At 43.2% G+C, this 14,867-nt stretch overlaps 1 protein-coding gene across 4 annotated transcripts in view; it reads left to right on the top strand.

Moving 5' to 3' along the window:
- LOC110489714 (A-type potassium channel modulatory protein DPP6) overlaps positions 1 to 14,867 on the top strand; it is a 363,201-nt gene that overhangs the window by 251,766 nt on the left and 96,568 nt on the right. For all 4 annotated transcript variants that reach the window (XM_021562496.3, XM_021562499.3, XM_021562495.3 and 1 more), the window contains one exon: positions 4,092 to 4,206. In XM_021562496.3, the coding sequence (XP_021418171.1) occupies positions 4,092 to 4,206 (115 nt within the window). The remainder of the gene's footprint in view (positions 1 to 4,091; positions 4,207 to 14,867) is intronic.

Here is a 14,867-nt window from a genome sequence, read left to right as displayed (position 1 = left end):
GCGACATGGCCAAGATAAAGCAAAGCAGTTCGACACATACAACAACACAGAGTTACACATGGAGTAAAACGAAGTCAAAGTAGAACACTAGAAAAATAAGTCTATATACGATGTGAGCAAATGAGGTGAGATAAGGGAGGTAAAGGTAGAAAAAAAGGCCATGGTGGCGAAGTAAATACAATATAGCAAGTAAAACAATGGAATGGTAGATTTGCAGTGGAAGATTGTGCAAAGTAGAAATAGTTATAATGGGGTGCAAAGGAGCAAAATAAATAAATAAATACAGTAGGGGAAGAGGTAGTTGTTAGATGGGCTATGTACAGGTGCAGTAATCTGTGAGCTGCTCTGACAGCTGGTGCTTAATGCTAGTGAGGGAGATAAGTGTTTCCAGTTTCAGAGATTTTTGTAGTTCGTTCCAGTCATTGGCAGCAGAGAACTGGAAGGAGAGGCGGCCAAAGGAGGAATTGGTTTTGGGGGTGACCAGAGAGATATACCTGCTGGAGCGCGTGCTACAGGTGGGTGCTACTATGGTGACCAGCGAGCTGAGATAAGGGGGGACTTTACCTAGCAGGGTCTTGTAGATGACCTGGAGCCAGTGGGTTTGGCGACGAGTATGAAGCGAGGGCCAGCCAACAAGAGCGTACAGGTCGCAGTGGTGGGTAGTGGTGACAAAACGGATGGCACTGTGATACACTGCATCCAATTTATTGAGTAGGGTATTGGAGGCTATTTTGTAAATGACATCGCCGAAGTCGAGGATCGGTAGGATAGTCAGTTTTACGAGGGTATGTTTGGCAGCATGAGTGAAGGATGCTTTGTTGCGAAATAGGAAGCCAATTCTAGATTTAACTTTGGATTGGAGATGTTTGATGTGAGTCTGGAAGGAGTGTTTACAGTCTATCCAGACACCTAGGTATTTGTAGTTGTCCACATATTCTAAGTCAGAACCGTCCAGAGTAGTGATGCTGGACGGGCAGGCAGGTGCTGGCAGCGATCGGTTGAAGAGCATGCATTTAGTTTTACTTGTATTTAAGAGCAGTTGGAGGCCACGGAAGGAGAGTTGTATGGCATTGAAGCTCGTCTGGAGGGTTGTTAACAGTGTCCAAATAAGGGCCAGTAGTGTACAGAATGGTGTCGTCTGCGTAGAGGTGGATCAGAGACTCACCAGCAGCAAGAGCGACATCATTGATGTATACAGAGAAGAGAGTCGGCCCAAGAATTTAACCCTGTGGCACCCCCATAGAGACTGACAGAGGCCCGGACAACAGGCCCTCTGATTTTACACACTGAACTCTTTCTGAGAAGTATTTGGTGAACCAGGCGAGGCAGTCATTTGAGAAACCAAGGCTACCGAGTCTGCCGATGAGGATGTGGTCATTGACAGAGTCGAAAGCCTTGGCCAGGTCAATGAATACAGCTGCATAGTATTGTTTCTTATCGATGGCGGTTAAGATATCGTTTAGGACCTTGAGCGTGGCTGAGGTGCACCCATTACCAGCTATGAAACCAGATTGCATAGCGCAGAAGTTGCGGTGGGATTCGAAATGGTGGGTAATCTGTTTGTTGACTTGGCTTTCAAAGACCTTAGAAAGGCAATGTAGGATAGATATAGGTCTGTAGCAGTTTGGGTCAAGAGTGTCCCCCCCTTTGAAGAGGTGAATGACCGCAGCTGCTTTCCAATCTTTGGGAATCTCAGACGACACGAAAGAGAGGTTGAAAAGGCTTGTAATAGGGGTTGCAACAATTTCGGCAGATAATTTTAGAAAGAAAGGGTCCAGATTGTCTAGCTGATTTGTAGGGTTCCAGATTTTGCAGCTCTTTCAGAACATCAGCTGACTGGATTTGGGAGAAGGAGAAATGGGGAAGGCTTGGGCGAGTTGCTGTGGGGGGTACAGTGCTGTTGACCAGGGTAGGGCTAGCCAGGTGGAGAGCATGGCCAGCCGTAGAAAAATGCTTATTGAAATTCTCAATTATAGTGGATTTATCAGTGATAAAATAACAAAACTTACAAAGACCCGTGACTACGTAGTGCTCAAACACACTATACATAAACAATATCCCATAACCCACAGGTGGATAAAATGCTACTTAAGTATGATCCCCAATTAGACACAACGATAACCAGCTGCCTCTAACTGGGAATCATACAAATTACCAACATAGAAAATCAAACCTAGAACCCCACATAGAAAATATAAACTAGAACAAAAACCCCTAGTCACGTGACGTGACAAAAAAAACAGTTTTTGATTTGTCATTATGGGTTATTGATGAGGGGGAAAACCTACTTAATCAATTTTAGAATAAGGCTGTAACGTAACAAAATGTGGAAAATTCAAGGGGTCTGAATACTTCCGAATGCACTGTATGTTTGTAGCATTTGGATTTTTCAATTAGGTAAATGCAGATGGGCAACCCAATGCTTCAACTATGCTGCATCAGTTGGGCTATGGTTATAATGCTTTTAAAGTTGAAATTATATTTAAAATGTCAACATCATTTAATTTTCACTCATTTTGGAGTATAATGTATTTTAAGCAAAAGTTGATAAAACGAGATTGCTCAATAGCAGGGATACAGTATGTCAGGCTGTCGTCCTACTGTATCTACATCCTAAAGCGGTCTACTCAGGCTGGATAGAACTGAAACAGTATGGCACTTGTAGTGTGTTTGTGGTGGTTCTGTGGAATCAGTGTTGTTTACACCGCAGTCCACTAACTCCTCCCGCCTGGCGTGACGAGCCTTCGGCAGTGACCCCTGCGAAAGCACCCCCGTTTTGCCAGACTGCCACTGGGGATTGTGGGAAAACAGGTTGCTGGTTTTAATGAGTGTGTGTAATGGGTGGTGTGGTAAAAATGCTGTTCCTCTTCTCTCCAGGCTAATGATGTCTGCCACTCCATTCAATTAAGGAGGGAAAGAGGTCACTAAAAGGCTTACCTCGTAGACCAGCCTGGGGGGGGGGGGGGGGCTATTGATTAAGACCTTAGCCACAGATCCTCTCTGCACGTCCTCTGCTCAGGACTTTTTACCCCCCCTACCGCAAACTAATTAAAAAGTTATTAATGCAGCTAATGTTTTAGGCTTTCAATGACCTTTTAAAAGACTCTCCTAGCTTGGTTGTTTTTGTTTACTGGGCTTGAACTATAGAAATGTCCAACTTTCTTTTCATCTTTGTTTAAGATTTTTTTTTAGGTTTGGGGTTGATGTAAGCCAGTGCTTCATGTTGTTGTTGATGTTGCTGCTGTTGTTCAGGTATAAGCCTCAATACATTTATGAGGACAGATCTATTCAGTGCTACCACTATCAATCATAATTCTACTGGCATAGTACATTTTTTCAAAAATCATTAATAATAAGGATTATTATTGGTGCAAAAAGGGGAAGGCTGAAAACCCTTTTCTCATTCCACTCACTCCATACCCAGCAGGGACCGTTTGTCAAATTGATACTTTAACATTTTATTTTGCACTTAATATTAAACCTTGAATATATAATTCATTTGTTTTCTCCCAAAACATGGCTCAAGGTTGCGCCATAATTTCAAATAATCTTCCGAACAAAAAGCCTCTTGACAGCGTTCACCCACCAAAGTTACCAATATCCCGAAAGCTCATTTTCTATCTGTCACATTCGTTTGCCAGTGATGGCCACTGACCCCTCGCCTCATTGATAACCCCCCACACACACACATCTCCTCCATTCCTCCTCCCGGCTTTTGCTCATGGTGATTCTACTTGAGAATGTGTGGTGTTTCCATAGTCCACACTTGTCCTTGACTGACCCATCCATTTGAGTTATCCACCTTTCTCTCCCCCTCCCTCCCTCCCTCCTTCCTTTCATTTATCTTTTATTAGTTATCTGTGTAAAATGTTCTCACTCCCTCTTCCCCTCTACTCTTTATACTAATAGACAGTATCACTCCATTATCTCTCTCCCTTACCCACTTCTTATTTCTTTCTCCCTTTGCTTCTCTTCCTCTCCACAACCTTTCTCTTGTTCACTCACCTTGTTCACTCTCCTTTCCTGATTTTCTATCTCCTCTCTTTCTCTTTCTGACCGTGTGTTTCTCTCTGTCTGTTTTGTCTGACCAGGAGCTGGTGGGGAGTAACCCTCCTCAGAGGAACTGGAAGGGAATTGCGATTGCCCTGTTGGTCATTCTGGTCATCTGCTCCCTGATCGTCACCTCAGTCATCCTGCTGACACCAGGTAGGTGGGGAGTGGAGTGGAGGGGAGGGGAGACAGGCTTGACTCCTGTACGATATGGCATAAAAGGAAAAAACACAACAATACACGTGTTGTTGTACAGGGTCAGCCATAATAGTATGGCGCCCCTGGAGCAAATTAGGGTTAAGTGCCTTGCACATCGACAGATTTTTTCTAACATGCACCCTGGGTCACAATGTCTTACATGTCTCAGAGTATTGCTCTGGTAGGTGCAGTGCAGTTGCCTTGTACTCTCTCGTAACCACAAAACATATTCACTGCATGTAGTTGGAGAGTCCTGCGTGTGTGCACTTTCTCACAAACACTTACATAAACACAATTTACAGTGTTACATATAGTGCCCCAGTCTCTCACAGGTATACTTATAAAAATGTCACACACAGTAGCATATATTTATACCCAGCCCATGCAAGATCTATTCAATTATTATTATTGGGGAGTGGGGAGTTCGGCCCCCTAGATAGCATATGAAAACGTCACAAGCCATGATTTTTAGTTTAATTATCTTTAAAACTGCTACATTTTCTCTCAGCCTCATGGCAAAATATGAAGATTAGCAGGAAATGATCTTTAAAACGGCAACATTTTCTATGCCTTACGACTCAAACTGAATTCTTACGTTACACTATGTTCACTACATACTTCTGTCCTGAGACTGCCAACATTGAAGTTGTTTGTGGTGATGTCAAAATGAGGGGTGTTGTACAAAACAAAAGCATTTTCTCTCAGCCTCATGGAAAAATACGTAAAATAGCGTGAGATTAGCTATAAAACTGCACATTTTTCTCTCTGCCCCATGACAAAGAAAAAGATCCTAAAAAATATTTATACATGTATTTTTATGCGGGGACCGCACAAAACTGCGCTACGCCTCTGCGGACTTGCTTCTATAAGCGGTGACATTCGCAGAAGGCGCACATATATTTTCCATAGACCTGGACTCCCTGGTCTTTCTTCTGAAGCCACTCTTAGCTTCTCTAACAGTCAGAATGACCTTTAAGACCTGTTTGGGAAGATTTACATGAAAAGCAAATCAATAGGCCATCTTCTTTTTAGCTCATGGAGCCCCTTGAAGTGCTTTTATATTCAGGAGAAGCCATATTGATCAGTATAACTGCCAATATATTGGAGGTATAACCAAGTTTCTGAGACAATAATCAGTTTTCCTTGATTAAGTATTGACATGAATGGTAATTATTACAAATAGTTCCCCCTGGAATGGGATCAGGTCAAGAAAATGACTGCAACTTTGCTTTTTTATGTTTTGCTTGAACTTTTGACATTCAACCAGATGCTTAAGTAACTTTCTTAATCTTTTGAAGAAAATGGATAACTGTAATTTTTCCTATGTCTATTATTATATTTTCATAATCAAAACAGGTAGCCTTCCCCCCACGTTTCACTATAGTGTATATTCAGTGTTTCGAATCGGTAGTTTAGCTTGGATAAAATATGTTCATTTGGATGTCAAATCCCATGTGGAACTGGCTAATCACATTGTTAATCACTAACACTCATTACCATGTAGAGCTGTTGTGTTCTTTTAATTACTTCTACTGGTGGAGTCTTTACAGTCAACATGTGGGCATGCTGTATTTCCTATCAGAGTTTTATCTGGACTTTTCCAACCTTGATTTACCATCCTAAATTATACTCTAGTTTTTCAATATCCACCTCAATATTTTTCATCCGATGAATGGGCCCACCAAACCAACTGTATCAAAGATAAATGAGTTATGAGCATGAGTTATATAGCTTACCGTGAAAGGAATAAAGCACAGAAGACATTCAACCTTTCATTAGCACAATTCTCAATCCATAGTAGTTTACAGGTAACTGAATCTGTAGTGAACTACCCAGTGGTAGATTGAGTACAGTAGACCAACTTAAGCTGCAGTACTAGAGTACTGTACTGTACCAGATGCCAAAGGGTCTCGAACCTTGTCAGCACCTACTGTAGTTGGGAACTGTTCTCCTCCTCTCATATTTTAAGAGATGTATTTTTGAAACTGCTGTGAGGGGAAATGTAGAGGTGAAAGTGACAGGCTTCATGGAGTATCCGGGGATCGAACGCCGTCTGGGGCAATGTGTCTGGAGTTGGCAGTGCTAAACCATATTCTGGCACAAACTGCTCCCCTCTGCCTTTGCCTTTTCTAGTCTCAGACTCCCTCACACCCTCTGTCCATTTGGGTTGCCAGTACTGGCCTGCCTTCTGGAACAGAGGGGGACAGTGGGAGTCCGAAGGGGCTGTGGAGACTGGACAGGTGGCATATCCAGCTTGTATCCCTCCCTAAATCCTCCCCCGCCTCCCTCCCAACTCCTACAGTGTGCCCAAGCAGAACTCCCGTTTATGGTCCAAGTCTTTTCACAAACGGAATCCCACTGGGCTCTCATAGACTGCGCATTCCTGGGAGTTTGGAGGGCTATTTGATCAAATGGTATTATAAAAAATCCCTTGGTTAATAAAAAGAGGCTTTATGAAACTTGGTGGATTAATTAGGTATGCACAACAACCCAAAACAAATAGCAGATGATGGGGCTGAGTGATTCTGCTCTATTCTTCATCTGGCTTTCTCCAATTATTTAAAGTGATGCCTTGAGGACCAATACATTGCTTTGACTGAGTGTGGTGTATTTTTTAAGGATTACGTTTCTGAGATGGGAGTCCAATTCCCTGAACATACTGCACAACCTGTAGTCCAGCCCCTTGCTATTCTGAAACTATTCTGTACTGCTCATTGCAGTAAATAGTCATTTAAACAAGACAACTGATCCATCTGTACCCCAGAGTTACAGTAAAGGAGGATGAATGTGGTTATGCATTGAGATGGCAGGTCTTCTCCCACTCACGAACAGAAGTTTGTTGATACATGTTTCCCCGCCAAACATCAGGGTAAAAACACTGGCTCCTGACAAGCACTTTGTTTTCACAACCTTAACTTCCCTCTTCACTCACAATGACAAGCTGCTCTCTTTTGTAACTAAGTCACAGATCGATCAGTACCACAGGGAGGGCACATGCTCGCTACGTCAATACAAGTGGGTCAAGGTTTCTCCACTGTCTTTCAGGGGTTGGAGTATTTATGTGACTGAGGAGTGACATGCTGACTGACTGACTACTGACTGGCTGACATGCTGACTGACTGGCTGACATTCTGACTGATTAACTGACATGCTGACAGCTCATTGAGATCGTCAGAGGAGAAAATAGACCCATCCAGTCATTGGAGCTGCTGCTCTTGTATACCTCTTGTCTCTGCCTCCAGCTCTTCCTGGGAAAGGCAGTTACTGGCCTAGAATAGGTACTTCTGTCACTGTACACTGACCCCTGCAATCATACAGAACTCAAGTGGCAGGCTGGCTAGAATTCCAAGAAAGTGTTATTTCTTGATGTTTGGAGGAGGAAAATACATGGGTTTTATGTGGTTTCAGTTGCCTTCTGTCTTCTTCTTTTATTTCCTGTTCATTTTTGGTCTATTATCTGTAAGAGATTACACGCGCAGTGATTGACGCTCATAATATATAATAATATAACTTTATCATATCATTTTTTTATATTAATATGGCTGCAGGTTATAGTTCCTGATAAAGGAAAGCTGATATGGCTTCTAGAGAATGTTTCCTTAACTCTTGTAACACAATTAGGGACTCAAATCTCAACAGACCTCCAGACTTAAGTAGATGCACACACAGACACACACACACTCACACACTCACAAATGTACACACATTGACACACACAACATAAAATGTAAGTAACATTTTTACAAACATCCAATCCATGTACATTCCGCCACAGATGCAGTATGATTGGTTTACAGGGACCATATTGTGACTGCGCGTTGGTGTGTGTTAATAAGGCAATTTCTTCTGAAAACCCGGAGAGGGAACATGTGTGGCACAGAGTCTTGTGTTCAAATTAGGCGCGACAGGCGGCCACAACACGTTGGTTATGACTGCTTGCGTGGTGATCCTTTGAGAGGATTCATGTGTAGCTTGTCTCGGAACCTCCCGTGAGCTGTCTTGGTGAAGAAGGGACTGGCCTTGTTCAAATAATTCAGAAATGCATTCTTCCTCTCTACCTTCCTTGAAGTAATCACTGATTTTAATTGATTAAATTTGTCTCAGTAGGGGCCTCCTGAGTAGCACAGTGGTCTAAGGCACTGCATCGCAGTGCTAGCTGTGCCACTAGAGATCCTTGTACGAGTCCAGGCTCTGTCGCAGCCGGCCCGCAACCGGGAGACCCATGGGGCGGCACACAATTGGCCCAGCATCGTCCAGGTTAGGGGAGGGTTTGGCCGGCAGGGATGTTCTTGTCCCATCACACTCTAGCGACTCCTGTGGCGGGCCGGGCGCACTGCACGCTGACACGGTCGCCAGGTATACGATGTTTCCTCTGACACACTGGTGCGGCTGGCTTCTGGGTTAAGCGGGCATTGTGTCAAGAAGCAGTGCGGCTCGGCTGGATTGTGTTTCGGGGGACACACGGCTCTCGACCTTCGCCTCTCCTGAGTCTGTACGAGAGTTGCTACGATGAGAAAAAAAAGTGTCGGTAAGAGGGTGATAACCTTGCTTTCACCTATACAGTCACTTATAGATCTGTGTTTACCTCCAGGAAACAAGGGAGGAAAGACGCATTTCTGAGCATGGACATGATCACCAAGGGAACAGGGAAAGATGTGACATAAGAGACTCTGTAGGAACAATTGTCCTCAGACCCAGCTCTCTCTCTCTGTGTGTGTGTGTGTGTGTGTGTGTGTGTGTGTGTGTGTGTGTGTGTGTGTGTGTGTGTGTGTGTGTGTGTGTGTGTGTGTGTGTGTGTGTGTGTGTGTGTGTGTAACTACATAATCTTTTCATTTGTGAAAGTATGCATGTGTTGAATGACCACGATGACAATTCATATTTATCTGTGTAAATGTTTATTGAGATGAGTCTTGTCCTGAAGGTGGAACTGAGCGATTTCCGCTAGACGGGCCATCTGCAAAGTCAAAATTGGCTATATTGTAAAAAATCTGGAAAACAAAAATGAACTTTTGGTTCTTAATTTAAGCTTATGCATTAGGGTTAGCAGTGTGTTTAGGATTAGGTTTCAAATCTGATTTTAGGAACACTGCAGAGTTGCTGTCACGCCCTGGCCATAGTCTTTTATTCTCTATTTTGGTTAGGCCAGGGTATGACTAGGGTGGGCATTCTAGTTTCTTTATTTCTATGTTTTGGCCGGGTATGGTTCTCAATCAGGGACAGCTGTCTATCGTTGTCTCTGATTGGGAATCATACTTAGGCAGCCTTTTTCCCACCTGTGTTTTGTGGGTAGTTGTTTTCTGTATAGTTTATGCATCTTACAGAACTGTTTCGTTTTTTTCACTTTGTTATTTTGTTCAAGTGTTTTGGTTAATAAAGAATCATGAACACTTACAACGCTGTGTTTTGGTCCGATCCTCATTACGACGTGAACCGTGACAGTTGCCTCCAGAACAAGATTCATGGCGAAAAACACTAACCTTCTTCTCGGTGTTCCTTTTCCACCTCTCACCCTCCTACATTCCCATGCACACCTTCATGGCGCCACACTCACATCACTCTTGCACACGTCTTAAATAGCTATTAAGCTCCAGCACGCTTGTGAATTTAAGATGCAGAACATATTAATATTTATCTCATTGCAGGTAGGGAGGGGGTGGATGGTGGAGGAAAGATATGATTGAACCAGTAACGGAAAAAAACAAATCATATTTAATAGGCCATCCCCAACGGGTAGCCAGACCCCATGCTGGTTTCATCTCCTTCTTCATCTCTTCGCCTCATCTCTCCCCCAGCTCCGCACACGGCAGGGCTCCGGAGTTCGGCAGGCTAGCACAGATTCAAGACTAGAAAATAATTCTAACTGTCTTGGCCAAAAAAGGTTAGCATTTAGCGCCGAACGCCGTTACTTTAAAAACCCAGGGGATCAGCTTTAATGGATTTACTATTTTATCTTCAAATGCACTTTTCTCTGACTTTGCCTTTGGACACAATAAAGAAAGGTTGAGGTTTTCTGACCTAACATTGTTATCTGTTCTGAAGTAGAACTTCTATATAATAGAAGGGCAGAACAGATTGCTTCTATTATTGCAACCTGTGCGAGAGTGTCAAGTGATGGGGTTTGGTACCGAAAATATTACTTTGTCTCAGGTTGCTTCTAAACTTAGTGTCACTTCACTCAGCAATGAACTAACCTAAAAACTCTTGTTTGATTAAGTGAATTCTAAAAGCAATATTTGATGATTCCTTTAAACATTTAATTTGTCCTATGACCTTTCATATGCATTACGTTGGTCTTCATCAGATGTCCATGTCCTGCAGTAGAAGAGTCACTACTGTAAATATTCCCTCTAAGGTTTAGCTACAATTCCCTCATCTACAGACCACCTCCTTATTCTCGCCAAGTGAGTGAATATCTTCGCTATGGAAATTAAAACAAATCGTTTATTGCATGAAGATTTTTTTTTTCAGCCCTGATATGAATATCTGAAAAAGAGTTGCACGGCAGACGGAGAGCTCATGCGATCAGATCATATGATTTGAATTATGAGGAAATGAATCCGGCTACCCCAGACATCTAGTGTAAATACAACAGCCCATTGAACTGATCAGATCATCTATTGATCTTAACCAGAGCCTAGAGGGCTTTAGTCTTAATATTCATTTATTGAGAAGTATAGTACATCACCCTGACAGGACAGTGTACAGAGAAGTTGTGAAGATGTAATTGCAGATCACATTGTGTTGAAAATACTAATGTATTCCGTCTTGATTTGTCAGTGTTTTGAATAGCATTGTCACTGAAGGGAATAGATCTGGACGTGTCGCTAGTAACACCAATTGAGTTTTCCCCCATAAACCTTATTCACAGCTCCCCTTATTTGAGCGTGTATCTTCACCGCATGTGTTGTACAAAGGAAGGCTCAATGACGTCATATAAAGATACCATATAGAGGAATGCAGCACCCATTGGTGCTTCTTGTCCTCCAACATAGAGTTATTAACACTAGAGGAAAGATAGTTATGAACACTAGAGGGAAGATAGTTATGAACACTAGAGGAAAGATAGTTATGAACACTAGAGGAAAGATGGTTATGAATACTAGAGGAAAGAGTTATACACACTAGAGGACATATAGTTGTTATAAACACCAGTTGAAATGTAGCTATAAACACTAGAGGAAAGATAGTTATAAACACTAGAGGAAAGATAGTTATAAACACCAGTCGAAATGTAGCTATAAGCACTAGAGGATAGATGGTTAAAAACATTAGAGGAAAGATTAGAGGAAAGAAACTACTACCTTATACACACAAGTGTAAAGGGATAAAGAATATGTACATAAAGATATGTGAATGAGTGATGGTATAGAACGGCATAGGCAAGATGCAGTAGATGGTATCGAGTAAAGTATATACATATGAGATGAGTAATGTAGGGTATGTAAACAAAGTGGCATAGTTTAAAGTGGCTAGTGATACATGCATTACATAAAGATGCAGTAGATGATATAGGGTACAGTATATACATATACATATGAGATGAGTAATGTAGGGTATGTAAACATTATATTAAGTAGTATTGTTTAAAGTGGCTAGTGATATATTTTACATCAATTCCCATTATTAAAGTGGCTGGAGTTGAGTCAGTGTGTTGGCAGCAGCCACTCAATGTTAGTGGTGGCTGTTTAACAGTCTGATGGCCTTGAGATAGAAGCTGTTTTTCAGTCTCTCGGTCCCAGCTTTGATGCACCTGTACTGACCTCACCTTCTGGATGATAGCAGGGTGAACAGGCAGTGGCTCGGGTGGTTGTTGTCCTTGATGATCTTTATGGCCTTCCTGTGACATCGGGTGGTGTAGGTGTCCTGGAGGGCAGGTAGTTTGCCCCCGGTGATGCGTTGTGCGGACCTCACTACCCTCTGGAGAGCCTTACGGTTGTGGGCGGAGCAGTTGCCTCTGTTGAAGTTTGTGAGTGCTTTTGGTGACAAGCCAAATTTCTTCAGCCTCCTGAGGTTGAAGAGGCGCTGCTGCGCCTTCTTCACGATGCTGTCTGTGTGGGTGGACCAATTCAGTTTGTCTGTGATGTGTACGCCGAGGAACTTAAAACTTACTACCCTCTCCACTGCTGTTCCATCGATGTGGATAGGGGGGTGTTCCCTCTGCTGTTTCCTGAAGTCCACAATCATCTCCTTAGTTTTGTTGACGTTGAGTGTGAGGTTGTTTTCCTGACACCACACTCCGAGGGCCCTCACCTCCTCCCTGTAGGCCGTCTCGTCGTTGTTGGTAATCAAGCCTACCACTGTTGTGTCGTCCGCAAACTTGATGATTGAGTTGGAGGCATGCTTGGCCACGCAGTCGTGGGTGAACAGGGAGTACAGGAGAGGGCTCAGAACACACCCTTGTGGGGCCCCAGTGTTGAGGATCAGCGGGGTGGAGATGTTGTTACCTATCCTCACCACCTGGGGGCGGCCCTTCAGGAAGTCCAGTACCCAGCTGCACAGGGCGGGGTCGAGACCCAGGGTCTCGAGCTTGATGACGAGTTTGGAGGGTACTATGGTGTTAAATGCTGAGCTGTAGTCGATGAACAGCATTCTCACATAGGTATTCCTCTTGTCCAGATGGATTAGGGCAGTGTGCAGTGTGGTTGAGATTGCATCGTCTGTGGACCTATTTGGGCGGTAAGCAAATTGGAGTGGGTCTATGGTGTCAGGTAGGGTGGAGGTGATTTGGTCCTTGACTAGTCTCTCAAAGCACTTCATGATGACGTAAGTGAGTGCTACGGGGCGGTAGTCGTTTAGCTCAGTTACCTTAGCTTTCTTGGGAACAGGAACAATGGTGGCCCTCTTGAAGCATGTGGGAACAGCAGACTGGGATAGGGATTGATTGAATATGTCCGTAAACACACCAGCCAGCTGGTCTGCGCATGCTCTGAGGGCGCGGCTGGGGATGCAGCCTTGCGAGGGTTAACACAATTAAATGTTTTACTCACCTCGGCTGCAGTGAAGGAGAGTCCGCATGTTTTGGTTGCAGGCCGTGTCAGTGGCACTGTATTGTCCTCAAAGCGGGCAAAAAAGTTATTTAGTCTGCCTGGGAGCAAGGCATCCTTCTCCGTGACTGGGCTGGTTTTCTTTTTGTGATTGACTGTAGACCCTGCCACATACCTCTTGTGTCTGAGCCGTTGAATTGCGATTCTACTTTGTCTCTATATTGATGCTTAGCTTGTTTGATTGCCCTGCAGAGGGAATAGCTACACTGTTTGTATTCGGTCATGTTCCGGTCACCTTGCCCTGATTAAAAGCAGTGGTTCGCGCTTTCAGTTTCACGCGAATGCTGCCATCAATCCACGGTTTCTGGTTTGGGAATGTTTTAATCGTTGCTATGGGAACGACATCTTCAACGCACGTTCTAATGAACTCGCTCACCTAATCAGCGTATTCGTCAATGTTGTTGTCTGACGCAATACTAAACATATCCCAGTCCACGTGATGGAAGCAGTCTTGGAGTGTGGAATCAGATTGGTCGGACCAGCGTTGAACAGACCTCAGCGCGGGAGCTTCTTGTTTTAGTTTCTGTTTGTAGGCAGGGAGCAACAAAATGGAGTCGTGGTCAGCTTTTCCGAAAGGAGAGCGGGAGAGGGCCTTATATGCGTCGTGGAAGTTAGAATAGCAATTATCCAAGGTTTTGCCAGCCCTGGTTGCGCAATCGAAATGCTGATACAATTTAGGGAGTCTTGTTTTCAGATTAGCCTTGTTAAAATCCCCAGCTACAATGAATGCAGCTTCAGGATATGTGGATTCCAGTTTGCAAAGAGTCAAATAAAGTTCGTTCAGAGCCATCGATGTGTCTGCTGGGGGGGAATATATACGGCTGTGATTATAATCGAAGAGAATTCCCTTGGTAGATAATGCGGTCGACATTTGATTGTGAGGATTTCTAAATCAGGTGAACAGAAGGACTTGAGTTCCTGTATGTTGTTCCTGTATGGTTGTTCCTTCCACGGGACGGTTGAGCTAACATAGGCTAATGCGATTAGCATGAGGTTGTAAGTAACAAGAACGTTTCCCAGGACATAGACCTATCTGATATTGGCAGAAAACTTACATTTGTGTTACAGTAGCTATTACAGTGAAATAATACCATGCTATTGTTTGAGGAGAGTGCACAGTTTTGAACATGAAAAGTTATTAATAAACAAATTAGGCACATTTGGGCAGTCTTGATACAACATTTTGAACAGAAATACAATGTTTCATTGGATCAGTCTAAACCTTTGCATATACACTGCCTCCATCTAGTGACCAAAATCTAAATTGCAGCGGTGCTGGAATAATACATTATAGCCCCGCTGCAATAGCCCAAATGCAATTTTCTTGCATTTCAAAGATGATGGTACAAAAAATAATACAAAAGAATGGTTGTTTTTTTCTCTGTATTATCTTTTACCAGATATGTTGTGTTATATTCTCCTACATTCCTTTCACATTTCCACAGACTTCAAAGTGTTTCCTTTCAAATGGTACGAAGAATATGCATATCCTTGCTTCAGGGCCTGAGTTACAGGCAGTTAGATTTTGGTATGTCATTTTAGGCGAAAATTGAAAAAAAGGGGTGGCTCCTTAAG

The sequence above is a fragment of the Oncorhynchus mykiss genome, chromosome 15, assembly GCF_057628025.1.
Source record: "Oncorhynchus mykiss isolate SJ-2025 chromosome 15, ASM5762802v1, whole genome shotgun sequence".
Taxonomy (NCBI): domain Eukaryota; kingdom Metazoa; phylum Chordata; class Actinopteri; order Salmoniformes; family Salmonidae; genus Oncorhynchus; species Oncorhynchus mykiss.
Note: the sequence above shows the minus strand (reverse complement) of the source record. Positions and strands in the feature narration are given on the sequence as shown.